General features: G+C 57.7%; 1 protein-coding gene across 10 annotated transcripts in view; it reads right to left on the bottom strand.

Annotated features, from left to right (window-relative positions):
• Nucleotides 1-18,638, bottom strand: part of TNRC18 (trinucleotide repeat containing 18) — an 89,806-nt gene extending 71,168 nt beyond the window's left edge. For 6 of the 10 annotated variants that reach the window (XM_070362127.1, XM_070362134.1, XM_070362132.1 and 3 more), the window contains exons 1-2: nucleotides 12,787-13,180; nucleotides 10,446-10,881 (exon numbers count right to left, since the gene is read on the bottom strand). In XM_070362127.1, the coding sequence (XP_070218228.1) occupies nucleotides 10,446-10,632 (187 nt within the window). In that variant the 5' untranslated portion in view covers nucleotides 10,633-10,881; nucleotides 12,787-13,180. Of the gene's footprint in view, nucleotides 1-10,445; nucleotides 10,882-11,197; nucleotides 11,735-12,153; nucleotides 12,603-12,786; nucleotides 13,181-18,513 lie in introns of those variants that run through there. The other 4 variants (XM_070362128.1, XM_070362129.1, XM_070362131.1 and 1 more) reach the window with 4 other exon arrangements.
• Between the last annotated feature and the right edge of the window lie 1,035 nt (nucleotides 18,639-19,673).

The following is a 19,673-nucleotide window of genomic DNA, read 5'->3' as shown; positions in this document are numbered from 1 at the left end:
TATTAAAAATACACAACCAGAGAGGACATAAATTATTAGTACAACCATTCTCAAACAGTTTGGCAGACTCTAGACACCTTTCTGACCCAGTAACGCCCTCGCGGGTATGCGGAGAAAAGATTGCAAGTTGGAATTCAGAGATCTTCCCCACTAGTAATCACCAAAACTGGGAAATAACTCAAATTCCAACGATGAGCTGGATAAACTGTGACAATGTCATAGGAGGGAACCCGTTCAGAGAGAAGGCACTAGAGTGACCAGGGCAGGATAAAGCTCACGACCTCACACAGACGAGAACACACTACATGCTTCCACAAACGTGAAGGGCGCCGAGACACAACTCGGAGAGCTGGAGGTCTCAGCCACAGTACGGGTCACCTTGGGACAGGGTGACGGGGCTGGACGCCTGGGTTTCTTCCTTAACCTGGTTCCGTCAGTGAAAAAACTAACTGAACTGGACGTTTACGATCTCCGCCGATTTCTGTGTCCCTTAAGCCCCAATAGAAAAATATCCTTTAAAAAATGGAGGGCAGAGGGCAGATCTGAACACAAGTGTGCAAAGATGTTACACTCTGAGTAATTTCCATGGAACTCTGACATGGACAGAACTTGCAAAATCCAAAACAAATATATAAATAAAAATGAGCCCCAAAAGGAAAAGGAGAAGTGAAAGAAAAAATTTTTTCATACCTGCTACCTCTGCTAAGCCCCTGGCTCTCTGGCCAGAGAGCTCAGGTCTGGCCCCCAGATCCCATAATTCCCAGCTGTGTGACCTTGGGGAGGGGACACAACCTCTCTGAACCGAACTTTCCTCCAAAGTAAAACGGGGAGTCCCCTGTGGACTAGTGGCTCCAGGCGTTCACAGCCACGGCCTGGGTTCAATCCCCGGTCGGGACACAGATCCCGCAAGTTGTACAGTGTGTTAGTAATAATCATGCAAAGCTCTCCCCTTTAAAACATGAAATTAAAAATAAAGCGAACTGAAGGGCAGGCAGGAAAGGAAGGAATCTGAGACTGGGGCCATGCCTGTCTCCTCTATTTGGCGTCATTCCCCTTTCCTGGAGGAAGGTGACCCCAGACAGACCAGCAAGGCCAGGGTCAGAGCGAGCGGAGGGGTGGGGAGGGGGGCTTACCTTGCACATTCTTGCCCCTGTGACTGGCCCACAGGACCTGTGGCCACGATCGACGTCCCCAGGCTCCCATCCCTACAGTAACCGGCTGAGAATCGTGTTTCTCCTCTAACCTAAGCAGAGGCTCAGAAGCCACGAGATCAACCTGCCCCGCCCCCTCTAGGTGGGGAGCGGTCTGGCTGGGCCTGAGGGCTGGCCTGAGGGAGGCAGGAGGGGCTTTATTCATCCAGCTCCCTCCCCTCCAGCTGGAGCCCGCCACGACCCCCGGTCGGTCAGATCCCGACGGGCACCTTTTAGTCACTCTAGACCTCCCAGCCCCTCCCCAGCAAGAGAAGGGTGATCTGGGTGTAACCCCAGCCCCTCCCCCAGCCCAGGACCTGCCCCCTACCCCCGGAGGCTAGGGCTTTGCCTAGCTCCCACCAAACGCCAAAAGTAGAGGCCCAAATCTAAATAAAGGGAATCCCCAGGCAGCCCGGAGTGGTCAAGGCCTCAGCCCGGCCAATGATATGCAAATGCATCCACCCCAGCCTCGCCCCAGGGCTCCAGACGTTCCCAATTCGAAAGCAATTACAGAGGATTTCCCCATTGATTTCTCTTCCCCCCCAACGGAGGTCCCAGCCAAGAGGAAGTAGAGGCAGGAATAGAGGGAGGGCGTTCTAGGAACCGTGGGGGCGTCTGTCCCAGCGGGGAAGGCGGAGAAAGAGAGGGACCCCAGGACAGGGGGGTGGCTCCCACAAAGACCGAGCAGGACAAATTCTGTCCCAGGCTCTTCCCTGGCCGTCAAGTGGTTAGGACTCCCGCGCTTCTCCAGCAGTAGGCAGGGATTCAGTATCAGGTTGGGGAACCGAGATCCCTCAAGCTGCACAGAACAGCGCTCCCACCACCAAAAAAAAAAATCCCCTCCCGGATGCTGGAAGGTCACAAAAATAACACTAACACGGTTTAAAAAGGGAACGTGTTGATCACTAGGGAGCGCTTGAGGGGCTTGGCTAGATTCTCAGGGCTGGTGTGGCGACCAAAACGCAAATGCAACCAGAGTACAACTCTTCATCCTTGAAATGTACACTCAGTTCTTGGAAGGGGGCGGCCAGGGTTAAATTCCCTGCAACCAGTTAGGACTCCTGCCTGGGAGACCGAGAAAGACAGCAAGGAAGACCCGAAGACTCCATCACAAAGTTCCACGAAGGTCAACAAGTCCCACACTTGGATCTCAGTCCATCAGCTTGTTAGCATTGCTTCCTTTTTGTTTTTTTTTTTTAAAGATGTACGCTTTCTAAAATATTTATTTCTGTGGCTGTTCCGGGACTTAGTTACCAGAATCGTCTATCTTCATTGTGCCATGCAGGATCTAGTCCCCTGACCAGGGATCAAACCCAGACCCCCTGCATTGGGAGCTCAGCGTGTTAACCAGTGGGCCACCAGGGAAGTCTGGAGCCCGTGTGCTTGACTATTCTGTGGTTCTAAAAGAGTTTAAGTACTTGTAAAAGGGAAGGCTGAAAGTTCACATACAAAGAACAAGAATCAAAATAACATCACACCCTCAAAAAGCTGCACTGGAATTTAGGAGGTGGCATTGTAATTCCTTCAAATAATTTCCAAACTGCCAGTCAAGTGTGAAGGTAGAGTAAAGGCATTTTCAGGTATATGAGGCCTCAATAAAATGTGCGTTCTGTGTACCCTTTCATAGAATGCTACTGCAAGATACGCTCCAGCAAAACAAGGAAGTAAAGCAGAAAAAAGGGAGGGATGAAAATCAGGAAGCAGGAGATGCAACACAGCACAAAGGAACAATGAGTTTGAACAGACCTAAGCACCAGGCAAACCAGACTAGAGCAGGAAGAAAAAGTGCAGAAAGGAAATCCCCATGAAAAGAAAGAGGCAGTTCATCCAACAGATTTAACCAAATGAAAAGTACACCAAGAAATGAGAAGACAGAGATTCTAAGAAATCCTTGCAAATGAATGAGGGGGGCAGATGCAATTAATAACTCAAGGAAATAAAGAAATGAATTTTATTATACCGCTTGACTCAAATATCAACAATATTTACAAACCCAAAGCCGTAATAATAACACTGCTGCTGCTGCTGCTGCTAAGTCGCTTCAGTCGTGTCCGACTCTGTGCGACCAGACGGCAGCCCACTAGGCTCCCCCATCCCTGGGATTCTCCAGGCAGAATACTGGAGTGGGTTGCCTTTTCCTCCTCCAATGCATGAAAGTGAAAAGTGAAAGTGAAGTCACTCAGTCATGTCCAAGTCCTAGCGACCCCTTGGACTGCAGCCTACCAGGCTCCTCCGTCCATGGGATTTTCCAGGCAGGAGTACTGGAGTGGGGTGCCATTGCCTTCTCCAAATAATAACACTGGTTTAAACAAAATTGTATTTCACAAATATTGGAAAGAGAAAGGAAGTAGAAATGGAGGCAGGGGAGAGAGGATGCAGCAACAAAACAATAAACATTTACTAAGTGCTTATTATTTCCCAGATACTGTTCTAATGCTTTATAGGTATTAACGATTCATGATGCAGATACTATTATTATCCTCATTTCACAGATGAGAAAACCAAGGCAGGAGAGGCAAAGAAACTTGACTTTGGTCTCATGCCAATATTAATAAATGGGAGTATGAAAAGAAACTTTAGACAGTCTATGCAAAATCCTCATCTTCCATAGAAGTCAGTAAAGAATCTCAAACTCTAAAAAGTAACCGGCAGTAGAAGCAGGTTATTACACAGAAATATGGATGAAAAGGCCCAAAGAAACAGCCAAGAGAATTAAAAGGGGCACCAGGAACGGAGAGACAGGAGACAAGAGATTGCTGGTTCTCTTTATAATCCTAACAGCACTATATGACTTTTTTTTTTTTTTTAATATTTATTTATTTGGCTGCACCAGGTCTTAGCTGCAGCTCTCAGGATCTTCGCTCTTCTCTGGGGCATGAGGGATCTTTCTAGTTTCGTCATGCCAATTCCTAGTTGCACAACACAGGATCTTAGTTCCCTGAACAGGGATCAAACCCCGGCCCCCTGCATGGGGAGCACAAAGTCTTAGCCACTGGACCGCCACGGAAGTTCCCCCATCTGACTTTTAAAACGATACCCAACCTTTACTCTAAAGTTTATACCAAGCATAATGCAGAAGCATATGCTTCTTACTGGGTGAATTTTATAGGATGCAAAGTATTCCTCAATACAAATACAGAAAAAAAAAAAAAGAACAATTTAAGATACATGCACAAGATACTACTACCGATTCACCAGAATGAATAGAATTTAAAGCAACTGACAATTTCATGGGCTGGGAAGACAGGGAATGGATTGTACAACGGTGCAACCACTGGAAAGCCCACCGATACAAAAGCTGAAGCTACACACTCTGACTCACCAATTCCAGTTCTAGATACTATACATCTCTCTCTCTCTCTCTCTCTCTCTCCAAAGAAATGTGCACCTGTATGGGCTAAAAGGCCACGCTCATACCAGCACTATTCATAGTAAATACTGCAAAGAAACTAAATGTCCATCAACGAAGGACTGAGTGAGCTTGGCTGTACTCACGTAGTGGAGTACTATATGACAACCAGAAACCGATGACCGCTCACGCTGCAGATACGGGCGAGTCTTACACACCCAGTGTGAGTGAAAACAGCCAGAGATCAAGAAGGACAGGTCGCACGACTTCATTTACAGAAAGTTCAAACACAGGCAAAACCAAGGTACAGAAATGAGCCTGGGGGTGGGGGTGGGTAGTGACCGGAAGAGCGCAGAGGGAACCCTCTGGATATAGGAAATGTCGTGACCTTGTGCTGGCTGGTGGTGACGTGGTGTGTTCTACACACCCATTTGTAGGATTTGTGAAAGGGCAACTACTGAACATTCGAGACTGAAGCGTTTTACAGAATGTTCACTACACCCAAAAATGAGAATAATAAAAATGATGGGTTCCAGATGGGACCCTGGAGTCTAAGGAGCCTATGGACCATCCAGAGGGGCCAACAGCATCCTAGAGGCCCTCGGAGAGGACCAGACTAGAGCCAGGGATTCACGGTGAATGACATATTTTAACTGCAGCAATCACTTCTACTGCCACTTCTGCAGAGGGCTATTAGTGTGCTAGGCACTTCAGGGCCACTAAATGAACCCATTTCATAGATAAGAAAACCGAGGCGTAGAGTCATCACCCAGCAAGGCGAGGAGGAAAACATCGAAACTCCAGCAATCCAACCTCAGTCCCTAGGCCCTCCAGCCTTCAGCAGTTATCTGGAGATTGCAGACAGAGCCCCAGCTGGTGTATGGAGACCCAGCCCATACACAATTATTCATGACAAGTGTGCAAAGCAGGTTTTTCACTCTGGGCTGAGGGTCCATCTCTTCGTTACCTGGGATGCAGACGGTAAATACATTCGCAGCCTGCAGAGGCAGTGAGCTTTTATGATCCCCACTAAATGGCCTTGACGTCCTCCAAAGTTAAATGCCAGGCCTCTGCGGGCAGCTGGTGCAACAAGGACCCTAGCCCTGGGGGGGCCCTGTTAGGGTCCCCCTTCCCCGAAGCCCCTGGGCAGGCCTAAGGCCTATGCCCTCCAAAGTTGGGCTGGGAAGTGAAGGACAGGGGAGGTTCATGACAGGACCGCATGTGACCAAAGAGAGGGCTTAAGGGACCTGGTGGCAGGTCACTAAGATCAGACTGGTCCACGCCAGGAACCAAGCATGCCCCGAGCTGGCCACGTTCAAATCAAGAAGGCTCCATCACCACCATCTCCTCAAATCTGCTCCTCCCCATTCCTGCAAAAGCAGCACCAACCAAAAACCCCGCCTGTTGTCCTCCTTATCAGCCCCTCCACATCTATCTCCAAGGCCCCACCCTCCCAAGGAACCACACCCCAGCCTTCCCCTCCAGCTCCCCTCCCGGGTCTCCAACATCATCCTGATAGCCTCCTCATCACTGACAAGTCCCCAGCTTCTCTCCCGTCTACCAGCCTCCAGCAATCCAGACTAACTTTGTTAAACACCTCCCTGGAAATAATTTCAAAGGAAAGTCTGAACTAGTACATCGAACAAACAGTCCAACTGCCCTATGACCTCCCTGAGGTTCAGCAACTGTGAACCGCTTTCTCATCCGACGTGTTATCTGAAGTCATCTGACTTATCATTGTCTGCCACATCTGAACATTTTAGATGGGTTTTTTTTTCCTCTTCCCGAGCCATTCCTGAGCCTAAGCTGCAGCCCTCACACCCCCTGCCCCTGAAAGTCTCTCGTCCGAAGAGCAAGGCCGCTCTTACATAATCACAGTACGACTTCATGAAACGTGATCCTGACTGGGTGCTATCGGCTAATCTACAGTTCATATTCCAATTTCGTCAACTGCCCCACTGATGTCCTTTAGAGCAATTTCTTCCCGGATCCAAGATCCAATTGAGGGCCACACAGGGCCTCCTGCTGTCTGTTTTTTCGTCTCCTCTAACCAGGAACAGTCCTTAGCCTTCATCTTGCCTTCCACGACATGTTTTGTTTAAGAGTCCAGACTGGTTCCATAAAATGTCCCTCAATTTGAGTCACTCCCTCCATTTAAAACCCTCCACTGCCTTCTCACTCCTCACAGTTTGAAATTCCAAGACCTCATTACTGGCCTTCAGGGACCTGCAGGGTCCCATCTACTCCCCTTCCCCTCCTCTCATCCCCCCTCCCCACCCCACCAAGCTCCGGCTATTCTCAGGGCTCCAGCCAGTCACCACTTGGCCAAATAAAGACCCTCGGCATTTCCCTTCCTTCACAGCCTCTATCTCTCATTAAAATGACTTCCTTGCTGGACTTATGTTTACTGCCTGGCCCCCTGCACACTAAGATGGGAGGTCCAGTGACAGCAAAGACTTCTGTGTTTGGTCACCACGGAGCCCCAGAGCTAGAGCAGTGCCTGGCACGCAGGAGGCCCTTGGAAATCCCTCTGCAGAACAAATGAACAAGTGCGGAAAGAAGAAAGCGTGGGGTTGAGAGCTAAAGAACCAGGAGGCTCAGAGAGCAGGAGGGGAGGGCTGCAGAGGCCCTTCCAGATTCTAGAACCTCCCTCAGGCCTCCCTTGGGCCTCTGCCCAGAGGAGGATGCACCTAGCAAATCTCCCTTATCTTGGGGATCGCATCACTCCACCAGCCAGTCCCACTGATTAAGCTTTTTAAATCAATCCCAGTAGGCCGACAGGCTGGATTCCAGAGACAGAGCTGATCAGACCCTGGAGAAGGCCCACGGCCAGCTATTGTCCACCGGTCAGTCCAAAGTGCGGGACCTGATCCTGGGTTCCTACCTTTACATTCACACAGCCTCCAGGGGCCAGGCCCGGGTGTCGGGGGCAGGGAGAATAAACATCCAAACACAAAATCCTGCTAACAGCTCTTTAATTGCAATGGTGAGGAGGACTGAATCCAGGCCTCCCAAACCCAGAGCAGAGGGGCTGGCGGACCAGGTGCTTGTCACTTACTTGTCCATTTCACCCACTGCTGTGAACATTTCAGGGCTCACACACCTCACAATACTCAAGCATATGGGGAAGAGAACTGGGACTCTTCATTCCAAGCCCCGTCTATACCTGATTTCACCTCCTCCTGAGCAGAACAAGGAGTCACCCCTCTCCGCCCAGACCTCATCTCCTCCCTGAAGACCCTCACTCGCCACAATCCCTGTCACTACCTGCCTGAATGGGGTCCCAGCCACCACCACCTCCCCAGCCAGGGGGCCCTTACAGCTCTGAGCTCTCCCCACTGGGCCAGCTCCCTCTTGCCTTGGAAAGCTGGATCTACCCGGAGTTCCCGCCCACACTGGAGTCCAGAGGTAATTGGGCCTCTCTGGCTGTGTGACCCCGGGCAAATAGCTGAGCCTCTCCAGGCTTCCCAGTACAAATATAAACAAATAAAGATGAGGCAGATAACACTGGCGAGACTTAGAGAGCTGACAGCCAAGAAGGTGATGCGCCCGTTGAAAGAGAAAATTTAGCACCTGCACCCCGCAAGAAGGGCGGGACGTTCCGGTGAAGGAATTTGTAATCCAGCCCCACCCCAAACAGTGAATGGGGAGCCGCTCCCCACCGCCTGGCTAATGGGATTAGCCCTGGGCTCGCTCTGGGCGTTGGCCTGGGGTCCCTAGGTTTCTGGGGTCCCTAGGTCTCAGTACGGCCACCGTACTGAGAAGGTGCAGGGAGCGAGAGCCAGTGCCAGCCAGCCTTCCCTCCGCGGCTGCACCGGCCTGAGCGGCGGCCTCCGCGCCCTGCCGGGGTAGCGCTTCCCGAGCCCGGCTCTGTTTCCTCCATGACCTCAGCCGCCGAGCACGCAGAACTCAGGCCGCTCCTAACGTACAAGGCGCCGGCACAGGCCTCTGCAGCCACCTCCCGCTGGACTTCCCCGTCCTGCCTGCCCCTTCACCAAGCCTCTTTGCCCCGTGCCTCAGTCTCCCCATCTACCTAATGGGCACCCAACGGGTCTGGCTGCTGCTGGGCTCAGCGCGCCGGCCTGGTGTGCGCACGCAGGGGCCCCCTGGAGCAGCGGCTGTTTTCCCCCGGCTTCTGGTTAGAAGACTTGGCGGCTGCCGGGCCAGGCCCAGACAGGAGACCAGAGGCTTGCGGCGCCCTTTCCCAAGCCTCTTGGAAAGCGAGGGAAGGCCCCGCCCGTCAGAAAGACCCCGAGGTCTGATTGCAGCACCCTGCCACCTCCCCGAGCTGGGCCAAGAGACTCCCGGAGCGCACACACAAAAATGACCGCGGCTTCTGGGGGCGCGTGAAAAGGATAGCCCCGGTCCTTCCTCTGGCTAGGGTCTCCGGCACCCCTCCCTGGTCCGCAGTGCAGCACTTGGGAGAAAACCCTGCCCCTCATTGTGGCAGCTCTTGGGGGACACGCGCGCCCCAAGGCCACGACCCGTTTCCTTGCCCCCCCCCAACACACACACGCCCCCCACAGACAGGGATCTTTGCGCGCGCGCCCCTCCCCCGCCCGGTGCCTCACAAAGGCCCTTTGTCCCGCCGAGCCCTGGAACTCAGGTTCCTGAAAAGTTTCAAGAGAAAAATCAAAGAAAGAGGCAAAAAAAAAAAAAAAAAAAAGCGAGCGCAGCGAAGCGGGCAGGGTCGGTGGGGCAAGGCCACGGCGGCGGCTGCAGCCGGAGGTGTTCCTTCCAAGACCCCAAGGCCAAGGGAGCGTCAGGGGGTCCCGGAGAACTCACAAGAGTCCTAGACTACACTTGGTGGTGGGAGAGGTGGGTTGTTCTTTTTTTTTATTTAAAAGCCGAAGGTGGGACGCCAGGCACAGAGGCTGGAGGCAGCCGGAGAGCAGGGGCTGGGTTTCCCGCAGCAGCTAAAGGCAGGTCTGGGGTCCCGGTGTCAGGGAGTGCCCCCGCCAGACCGCAGCGGCCCAGGCAGGCTTCCCCCTCTCCCGCGCGGTCCCCACCGAGCCTGGGCAGCTCCGCTGGGGAAACGGCAGGATCCAGCGAGCTTTCTCCGCCCGCGCTTCCATGTCAGACTCAGGGTGTTCCCGCCGCGAATCGTGCCCGGCCGATCGGCTCCCGCGCCGCTTCCGTCCCCAAGCTTCGGGATGGCGGCTGCCCAGTGTCTGCATCCCTGCGGCGGGGCCCGCCGGCTTTGCTGCCGGAGAATAAGGGGTCTCCAGGGCCGTGGTGCTGCCTTCCTCCCGGGCTACGGGTCCTGCCACTGTTCCCCGGGGACGTGGGGTCTTCTCAAGGGCAGCCGGCCGCCCGCTGAAGGCCGAGTTCCCAGTGTTGGGGGTCTCTGTTCTCTTGCCCACCACCCACCCCCACACACACACCAGGCGCCGGGACTAGCTGGAGACCCCACACGAGACTAGAAGCTAAGGACCGATTCCGGACGCCCGGCGCCTGAAAGGACATTTGCCAAGAAAAGCATTGCAGCTCTGGTGCAGACGTCTCCAAAGGGTGTGGAGCGGGGTTTGTTCTTTTCTCGCCCAGATTTTGAAAACTCCAGCCCAGGCTCCAACTGCAGGAGCCCCGGGTTTGGAATCGCCCCTGGTGGCTCCCATTTCTGCCGACTGGAGCGCCTCGGGAGAGCCGGACGCGCCGGGGAAGGCTACAGAGTAGAGCGCCCATGTCCGTCAGGGCTTCCAGACTGGCCTCTGCCCCCGGCGGAGAGACCCCCTGGGCCTGACCGTACCTCGCGGGCACCCAGTATACCGGTCGGGGGAGAAGGAGGGGCCGAATCCCCAGTGCGAACTCGGGGATGGGGGAACAGACCTGGTAGTTTCCCCGGGGCCGGCCTCCCCCGCAGGATCCCGAGGGGACAAGAGGGGGCGGGCACTGCGCAGGGCACTTACCCGGGTGCGGGTGCAGGTTGAGGCCGGCCATGTACTTTCCGGGCGGCAGCGGGCCGGGCAAGCCTGAAGCGGGCAGGCGTCCGGCCGTGGCCGCGCCCACGCGGTGGCTGTCCATGGCCAGGCCGGACAGCAGCGGCGGCGGGGGGCCGTGCACGGACCGCGGGGGCCCGAAGTCTCGGCCATCCATCCTCCGCGGGAGTGCCGCGGCCAGCCCCCCACCCGGCCCGCGGGCCTCGTTCAGTGGGACCTAAAAGTTCGGCGTCGGCGTAGTCCCAGAGTCCTCTGGCGGCGGGGGCTCCGCGGCGTGCATGGCGGCGGCGGCGGCCAGCGGGGCTTGCGCTCGGCTGCGGGCCCGCGGCCCGAGGCGCACGGCCGGCCGGCGGTGGGGCCCCTCCGGGCGGCCAGGCGGAGCGGCGCGAGGCGGCGCACAAGGCGTCTTGGCGGGGAGAGGAGACGGGCCGCGTTAGAAGCAGAAGGGAGGAGAAAAGAAAAGGAGGGGGGAAAAGAGAAACAAAGTTCAGAAAGTCGTCTTGCCGTTCGGGACCGGGGGCTGCCGAAGAGGCCAGAAATCAAACCAGGAGGAACCCCTTTTCCATAAAAAGTTCAATTCCATGCTCCTCCCTTCGGCGGCTTCAGGCTCCTGCGCACCCGGCTCAAAAAGTGGCCAGCCCGGACTCTGCTTCGGCTGCTCACGGGTGCTCCCGAAACTGAGGAAGGCCCCTCGGCCGCGCCCGGAGCGCCTCAATACAAACCTCCGAAGTGTGTTGGATTCCTGGGCGTCACATGCTCCAGGGTTTCAAATCGTGAAACCTTCCCGTGAGCGGTGCGAAATCTCTCCCTAAACACTATGTCACTATCTGATCCGAAAAGTTTAATATTTAACCTTTGGGGGCCCTTGTCTTCCTTTTCTGAGTTTGGCTTCCCTAAGCTCGCCCCGAGCCGCGGGATTAGTTTTTTTCACGACTGAGAGTACTAAGTGGGTTTCTCATTTTTAAAGAGATTCATCGCCCCCTCTCGCCACCCGCCTCGGGCCACTATGAGTCGTACAGTCTAAGTCCGAGGACCCGAGACGTGGCATTCTCGCCTGAGGACTGGAAAGAATCCTTCAAAACAAGCTTTGGTTTCATTTTCCAACGCCCTGGCCTGGGAATCTTGCGGCCCGAGGACGCGGCCTAGCGCGGGGGATTTGGGGGGCGTCAGAGAGGAAGGGAGGCACTCAGGGGTCTCGCTCCTACCCTAGCTTGCCCCCGACCCCAAAAATAACCTACAAAGAAAACCTTGGCGGCGCCGGCCGACCGAGGGGCGCCTCCCCCAGCGTTGGGCAAATCCCCGCGTAGTTCCAGTTTAAAGCTGTTTGTTTAAAAGATTTGCCGATTCCCGTGGGGGCGGGAGGGGGGTCTGGGAGCCAACCCTGCCCTCGCCCTCCGTCTGCCCGCGGCAGCTCGGATTCCTGATTGCAAGAGGCCGGGACGCTCCTAGAGCCGCCGATCTCGCCAAAGCCACCGGGCTCACGGCTAACCGCCCTGCGCCCCGCGACAGGCTGCCTCCCAGGCCCCGGACCTGCAGACCCTCTCAGCCACAACCCCCACCCCCACCCAGGGGTCCTCCAGACTCCCTCCCCAAGTTTGCTAAGGGTGCTTATTTTAACCCGGTCTTGGTTACAAACACCCGCTCCCTCCCTCGCTGCCTCCCATCAGGTTCTGGTTACCAGATCCGCGTTTACTTTGGAAAAAATCTAAGATCGCCACATCCGAAGATACATGTCTTAAGGAGGCGATGAGCTTTCCGTGATTTTTTAAAAATGTTCTTTGTGTAGCTTTCGTTTAAAAGCCAGCGCTTCGGGGCATACCCCAGCGCCCCACTTTGGGGAAGTCGGGGTGAAGCCCCCCGCAACACCCTTGCTCTGGTAGAGAAGCTCGTTCGGCCATCTGCGGGCTCTGCTGCGTTCTCCCTACTTTTCTCCCCCTCTTAAATGCAGTTAAAATGGCTGAATTCCGGCTTTTAATTAAAAACAGCCTATAATCGAAAACGTCTAGGCGTCCCTGGCTCCCCCGCCGCCTGCCGGGAACCGAGAAGAGAACCGACGCCCCTCGGCCGGGCTGGGCGGGCTAGAGCAAGGCTGGGGGCTCAGGCGGGTGCCCAGGGTTCAGGGACTCGCCCCCACCCCTCCCAGGGCGCCCCACCATGCCGGCCCTGGTTCCCCCCGATTCTGTTCTCCAGAGCTGGAGAGCTGCGGGAATCCCCGGCGCACCCCGAAGGAGAGGTGGGGTGGGGGCCATCTGGAGAAGTTTGGAGACCATCGTGCCCGGCCAGGGGGCAGGCGGACGGCCCGGCGGCGTACCTGGCGCGGCGGGGCTTCCAGATCCGGGCTCCGGCGACGGTGACTCCGGTGGCGGCCCCGGCTCCCGGCGCGGCTAGGCGCCCGTGCTGCCCGCCATCCTGCGGCCGCAGCTCCCCTTCGCCACCCGCAGCCGCCTCACACTTTTTGCCCGCCTTTCCTTTTTTTGGTAGAAAACCGCTCCCCGGGCCGAGCGCTCGGCGCGCCAACTCCTCCGCCCTCCCGCGGCCGGGCTCCCGCAGCCCCCGGAAAAGCCAGCTTTCCTCCCGCCGAGCTCCCCGCTTTTTAATAAAATCCAGGTAGCGCCGGTTTAAAGAATCCCAAATCTCCATATACAGCCCGGGATTGGAAAAGGTACATTACACAACCCCCCTTTCAAGTTCCTCTCGCTGGATCTAAAAAAAAAAAAAAACCCAGCGGGGGGGGGGAGGGGGTGACTGGGGGAGGGGAACACTCTCCGGCAAAGAAACACGCATTGTTCCCGGGTGCCCGCCTCCCCGCAGGCCGGCCCCCGGCCGCCATCCATTGGCCGCGCGCGCCGCCCATCACGCGCATGTAAACACCCTGGCCCTCGGCCATTCCTATAAAACCAATTACGGACCAAGGGGCTCCAGCAGTTTCCAGGCTCCCCTCAGCGGGGCTGAATGATCAAAACTGGTGGTGAGAATTTTTCCGGGCCGTTTCTAGGCAGCCCTCCCCCTCCACCAGCTCGGACCCCCCCCTTTCCTCCTCCTCCCTTTTCCTCCCCCCTCCCCCAGCGTCTGGGCTGAGTGATCAGAATAGAGGAAGATGGTTGTCGCCGCAATCCTGGGCTTTGCAAGGCGCGGTTTAATGGGCCGCCTGTCAGCTTCCTGCTCGCGGGAGGAGGTGACAAGCCGAGCGAGCCGGCAAGGGCCGGGGGCCCGGCGGGCTGCGCCCCGCGCCCGGGGCCCCCCGGCTCCCCACCTCCCCCGAGGCGCGCCTTCTAGAACGCGCGGTGGAAGACGCCAAAACGGACAAGGGCGGCTTTTTCCCTCCTCCCCCCACCTCGCTTTAAAACAAAGCAGCGATTCATTCCCTCTCCCCGAACAGCGCGGTTGGGTGGGATGGGCTGGCGAGAAGGCCGTTTTCCTAGCCCTGGTCTGCGGGTTCCTCCCTGAAACGCGGTGTCAGATGGTTACTGATTAATATTTTGGAGAGGCCGCGGCGGCGGGCAGCGGGTGAGTTTCTAATCTTCTAAAAGGGGGTTCCTATAGAAACGCGGGCCAGGGCGCGCCCCCCGCTCGCCCCGGCCGGGATTGCGGCGCTTTGCCTCGCGCCCCTCCCCAAAGGCTCTCTTTGCGTGGGCGCTCTCCTCCCTTTCTCTCTCCCCCCGAAAAAAAAAAAAAAAAAAATCAGAGCAGAAAAAAGGATTAGATCGGCTGAGCGCGAACTGACTCCCTCTCGATTCTGACATTTCAGCCTATTAGCATTTCTCCACGGGGCCTTCTGAAACCTATTAAAGTGTAATATTAAAAACCTCTTGGCTGGGGGCCTCTCTCGCCTTCCATCCGCCGCGCCCCCTCCAGGGAGGGCGAGACCGGGAAAAAAAAAAAAAAAAAAAAAATCTGTTGAGCTCAGAGGAAGCAGCAGCCAAGCCCAAAAAGTGCTTGGCTGGCCGCAGCGGCCGGAGGGGGAGGGGAGCCCCATTCCCCCAGACTTTGTACTTTTATTTTGCGCTTTCAGCAAAATCCTTTCTGGGTTGAGTAGCCGGGAGCTGCCCGCGGCAACCTACTTGGCTGCGGGCGCGAGGAGTGCGGACGCGGTCGTAGGGGCCGTCCTGGGCGCCCGCACCCTCCGCAGCTCCGCAGGAACCCGTGCCCAGCTAGGCATTACGTACCCTCGAAAGGAAGCTTGGAGGGGCAGAAATCCTTTCCGATCCTGCCTCAGAGGCCGACCGTGGTGATTAGATTTTAATTAAAACAAGAGAAGCCCGCTCTTTCGCCCCTCGCTGCGGACTCAGCGTTTTTGCATCGTTCGTTCGTTTTTTTTTTTTCCCCCAATCCATTTTTAAGGCAACTTTTCTGGAGGAGGGGGATAATGAGCTAGTTCGCGCCCATTCGTTCTATTTTCTTTACTCCACTTTTAGAAAAAGAAGGGGGTAGGCTTGGAGAGCGAACTGGGGGTGTCTTAATTTAATTCCAGTATAAATTTTGGGGGAAAAAAGTTCAGCCTCTTGAGGGCAGTTTCAAGTTGCCCTTCCTGGAGCCTCCTGCGCTGGTTTCTAGGCTGCCCTCTTTTGGAAGCTGGAGCTCTGCGTGCTGGGGGGAGGGGGGGCGGGGAGGAGGGGAGAGAAGGAAAGAAAGCCTCGAAAATAGCGGGAGCCGAGGGGAAGGAGTGGCGGAGCAGGGCAAGCAGGTCTCAGTGGCGGCCGGGGCGGCCGGAGGCTCCCACTGCAGCCCCGGGACGGCCGGGAGCACAGACCGAGAGGAGAGGGGGGTTAGAGAAAGGAGGTATTATGTTGTGTGCCTTGGGGGAGGGGGGTGACTGCAGAAGTAAAGTAAATGCAGCTGAGCTGCGCGAGGCTGCTGGAAGCCAAAGCCGGGGAAGGGGCCCTGCGTGGGGGCGCAGCCCGGGTGGGCGCCGAGTGTCTCCAGTCTTATCCAGAGGCCTTTGTGGGTTCCTAGTAAACCCTCCTACTCCCGAGCCCCCATCGCTCAGTGTTCAGACCCCAAACACTTATCCTCCATCCCAACACCCCCACCCGGGATCTGGAATGTTTTTCTTTGTTTTAACGCTCAAGAAAAAAAAAAATGTCGAGAGAGTTGGGGTAGGGATTACAAAGGGCTTGCGGGGGTGGAAAAAAACAAAAGCCTATTTTTATAAATGTTTAATGTTTTCACCCCTGGATGCTCCAAGACGCCGTAATTGTGCCGGCGCGGTATGTGTGCCATAAATCATTTAGTTGCTAATAAAAATTGTGCCTGTTTGCCCTGGATTTGCCAATGGCGTCTGCATTTTCCAAGTGTGCGCCTGGTCGGCGTGGCGAACCAAGCCTGCATTTCATTAGGGCCGAGGTTCGGGGGGCAAGCGTAAGTCCCCTCCCCTCCCCATACCCCGGACCGCTGTGGGCTGCAGCCCCCTTGTGCCGCCCTCCCCGCGCATACCCGCGGCCCGCAGAGCCCCTAGCCAGAGCTGCCCGGGTGTAGGGCCTGGGAACCCAGAGGTGGCAGCGGCGGCTTCTGGCTCGCCGGACAGATCGTGCGGGGCAGTGCCGGGTCTCCGAGCTACAGCGCGGGTCGGGGTGCGGGCCGGCCGGGCCGACCTGCGTGCGTCCGGATCTTTGCCCCTCTCCGCCGGCGCCCCGCCGCCCGTACTCGCCGGGTAAACAGGCGGCTGGGAGCCATCTTAAGGGCGGCGGACGGATCCCAAATAGAGAGGTGGGCGCAGTCCAAACTGCTTTCAAGACCCCCCGCCATTCGTAGGGGGCCTCGGGGGCACCCCCGGCCGGCACTCGCGGTCTGGGGTAACACGCTTCCCGCTCTGGTGGCCACACTCAACATAAACCCGGGCCTGGACGCCCCGCGTGGAGCGGGTCAGAGCGCGCGGGCTCCGCAGTCCTCCCGGGTCCAGCCGCCATCTTCCACCCCTCCCCCCCGCATACTTGTGTTTACTTGGCAGGATCCGTGGCCAAAGAAGAGTGTGTTGACGCAGTGTGTGTGCGCGCGTGTGTTTTGTACTGGCTGGGCGGAAAATCGGCTGAAGCGGGGAACCTCCTCGCAACCCCAAACCTCAGTCCCCCGGAGGACCCGCCCAGGCCCGCGCTGTTGTCCGCGGTTATCCCCGGGACCGCCAGAGCCGAGGCCTTTTGTACGTTCCCGGGTCTCCAGTTCGGTGGACGCAGCCCGACTGACAATATTCTTTCGCTTTGTTTTAAAACCAAAGGACAGGCCAACGTTGGACTCAGCGCTCCCTGGCCGCTCCTTTGTCGCGGCGCGGGCTGAGCGTTCCGCGCTTTGGGGCAATCCTGCCCAATTCAGGGTCAAACCCTGCGCTCCCCGGAATGCTGGTGTGGCTGGCCGCAGGGACGGCATTCTCCCCCGACCTCTTTCCCCACCCCACCCCCCACGAAAAGAAAGCATCGTTTCCTAGGCGAGGACACCCGAGCCACCTCCACCACTTGCCCCAAGCCGCTTTGGGCAGTGGGACCGAACTCCCCGCGCTCCACCAGCCTCTCCATGAAGGCAGCCCCGGGAATTCGCCGGCCTCCGCTGCCCGCTTGGGAAGCCGTGTCGCAGTCTTTTAAGCGCCTGTTTCCAGGTTCCAGATCCGACGACCAGGGAGCTCCTGGCCCGGGTACTGCTAAAACCCGGAGAGGCCCCGCCCGGGAAAGCCAGGCTCACCATCCCCTTGCCGGGACTGGCCCAGTCACGACTCGGCGCCGAGCCGAGCTTCGACCAGTCCCGCCGAAATCAGTCCCGACCCGCCGGAAACCTAAGGATGCCTCGCCAGAGCCCGGAAAGCCGCAGGGGCCGGGACGAACTGCACACAGAGCCGGGACCCCAGAGCGTCTGGCCGGCCGACCGGGTCCCGCGGATCCCTGCGGCGCTCGGCTCCGCCTCCAGCCCTGGCCTCTTCCCCAGGCCGGGTCGGGTCTTCCACTCGACTGCTTGGCTTTAAGGGGACGGAGACAGTCTCCGGCGCGGGGGGCCGGCTGGGGCCATAAATCTGGGCGCGGGGGGGAGGGGGGCCTCCTTCCCACTGCCTGGGCCGGTATTCCCGGTGAGGCCGGCGTCTGGACCGCACCGGACACCCTGTCCTCCAGGTCAGGGCCTGGGGGCCCTGAGATTAAGCAGGGAGTCAAGTCAGAAATTTCCCTGCGGCCGCGGGACTCTGAGGGGGCCTGGGCGTCCCCTGACCGCTCCCTGGGGTAGGGGCGCCCAGCGACGCGCTTACTACTTGGAAGGCGAGGTGAGGCTGCGGTGGGCGCGCACCGCCACCCGCCGGCGCGCCTGCCTGAGCCCAGTTCGGGCTCTGTGCGTGCCATCCTGGGGCGACGACTGGGTCACAGTGGCTTCTCAGAACTCAGCCTCCCAGCGCGGACTCTGCGGCCATTCTGGGCCACCCTTCTGCCCTTGGAGCGCTCTCTGGGTGCACCATGTGGGGAGGGGGACTTTTTGTGTGCATCGAGGACCAAAAGGGGTCTGCAGGCGCCTCGCCTGTAGGCAAAGGGCTCATCTGGTTCCCCAGCCAGTGCCAGCCCCATCTCCTCTTTGCTATTCCCTGTCTGGACCCAGTTCGGCCCCCTCGTCAGCCACCCTCTTTGTCGAAAACAGGCGAACCAGCGGGAAAGCAGGAATGGGTCCAGCGCTGGAGGCAGCCGGCAGGGGCGGCAGTCTTTCTACCCCAGGCAGGAGCAGGGCGGGTAGAGGGGGCCTGATCCAGATGGGGTGGATTTGCAATAATAACGCTTAATGTCACCAGCTTTGTCTGTCTCTTTGCCAGAGGGGCGGGGAACAGGCCTTCGCACAGTGCTCTGCAGCCGACCAGCAGGCAGAGCACTCTATTCATCAGGACAGCCGCCTCTGGACAGCCTCCTGGACTTTGGTGGGGACAGCCGCCGAAGGGGGAGGCGTTCACACACACACACACACCACTTACACACTCACCGTGCCTCCTGGGATCCTCCCTGTGCCAGCGACACGACAGCAAACTGGCACGTGGAAGATGCCGGAGGCGGAGGGTTTGGAAACCTCGCTGCGAAATACTCACCCAGGGAGCTTCGGCTCCTTCCTAGAATTTCTAAAAGCACAAGTGAAGGGAACGAGGCCTCCGGGCCGAGCCCAGAAGATTTTGAGCGCTCCCCTTGGCGGTGGGAACGCAGCCTGGGAGTGGAGAGGCGGCTGAGCCGCATTCCGGCCGCGCCTCCCCCGGCCCCAGCCCCGTGGGGCCTCAGGAAGCGCCTCGGAAAACAAAGGGCTGCGGTTTCAGCCCAAGGTTAAAGTCCACCGCGAGCGTCGTGTGTGTGTGTGTGTGTGTGTGTGTGTGTGTGTGTGTGTGTGTGTGTGTGTGTGTGTGTGTGTGTGTGTGTGTGTGTCGTGTGTGTGTGTGTGTTCGTGTGTGTGTGTGTGTGTGTGTGTTCGTCGTGTGTGTGTGTGTGTGTGTGTGTTCGTCGTGTGTGTGTGTGTGTGTGTGTGTGTGTGTTTCCCCCCAGAATCCAAGAGCGATAGTGTTTCTCCAAATAAACCGCCAATAAATCAGCCTGGGGGCCGCCTGCTAAGGAGCTCTGCTGACCTTGGGGACTGGATCTTCTGCTAGACCCGTTGGGGGACAGGCACGGGGAGGGGCCCCGCTTACCAGCCGAGCCCCCTCCCACTCCGCAGAGGAGCAGAAGAAGGACTGGCCAAGAGCATTCAGGGGCACTTACTGGGGACTAGTGTGCCCAGGGGATGGGACAGCTGTGGTTATTTGCAGGGGGGGGGGGCTGGCAGTATTTGGAGGGTAAGGCTGACCACGTGTCCATTGAGCGCCTAGGGTCCCCACACTGTTCTAGGCACCCAGGGAAGGGACACCGGGCACAGGCAAGGCCTCTGTGGGGGCCTTCTTTGTCTGGGTGTGCCTGGGTGTGTTCCACAAGCCTGTGTGTGCGCCTATGACTAATGGGATTTATGTATGTCAGCGGCCAGGGTGACTAATGGAGGGCTTGGCAGCCTGTGTGCTTGAGGCGGGGGGGGGTGCTGCACCTCTCGATGGGGAGTCAGTGCCCCCCAGGGGCTGCCCGCCCGTCTCCTCCAGGTCCTCTTCTGCTGCCGGCTGGCAGCTCCATTTGGGCCTCTGAACCCCGACCCGGCAGGCCTGTGCATGCTGAGAGCTCCGGAGTAAATTCCGCGGGCAGCCTGGCCCCCCAGAGGCGTCTCCGCCCCTGCCCACCG

The sequence above is a fragment of the Bos mutus genome, chromosome 25 (assembly GCF_027580195.1).
Source record: "Bos mutus isolate GX-2022 chromosome 25, NWIPB_WYAK_1.1, whole genome shotgun sequence".
NCBI classification, from domain to species: Eukaryota; Metazoa; Chordata; class Mammalia; order Artiodactyla; family Bovidae; genus Bos; species Bos mutus.
This window is presented reverse-complemented; position numbering and strand designations above follow the sequence as displayed.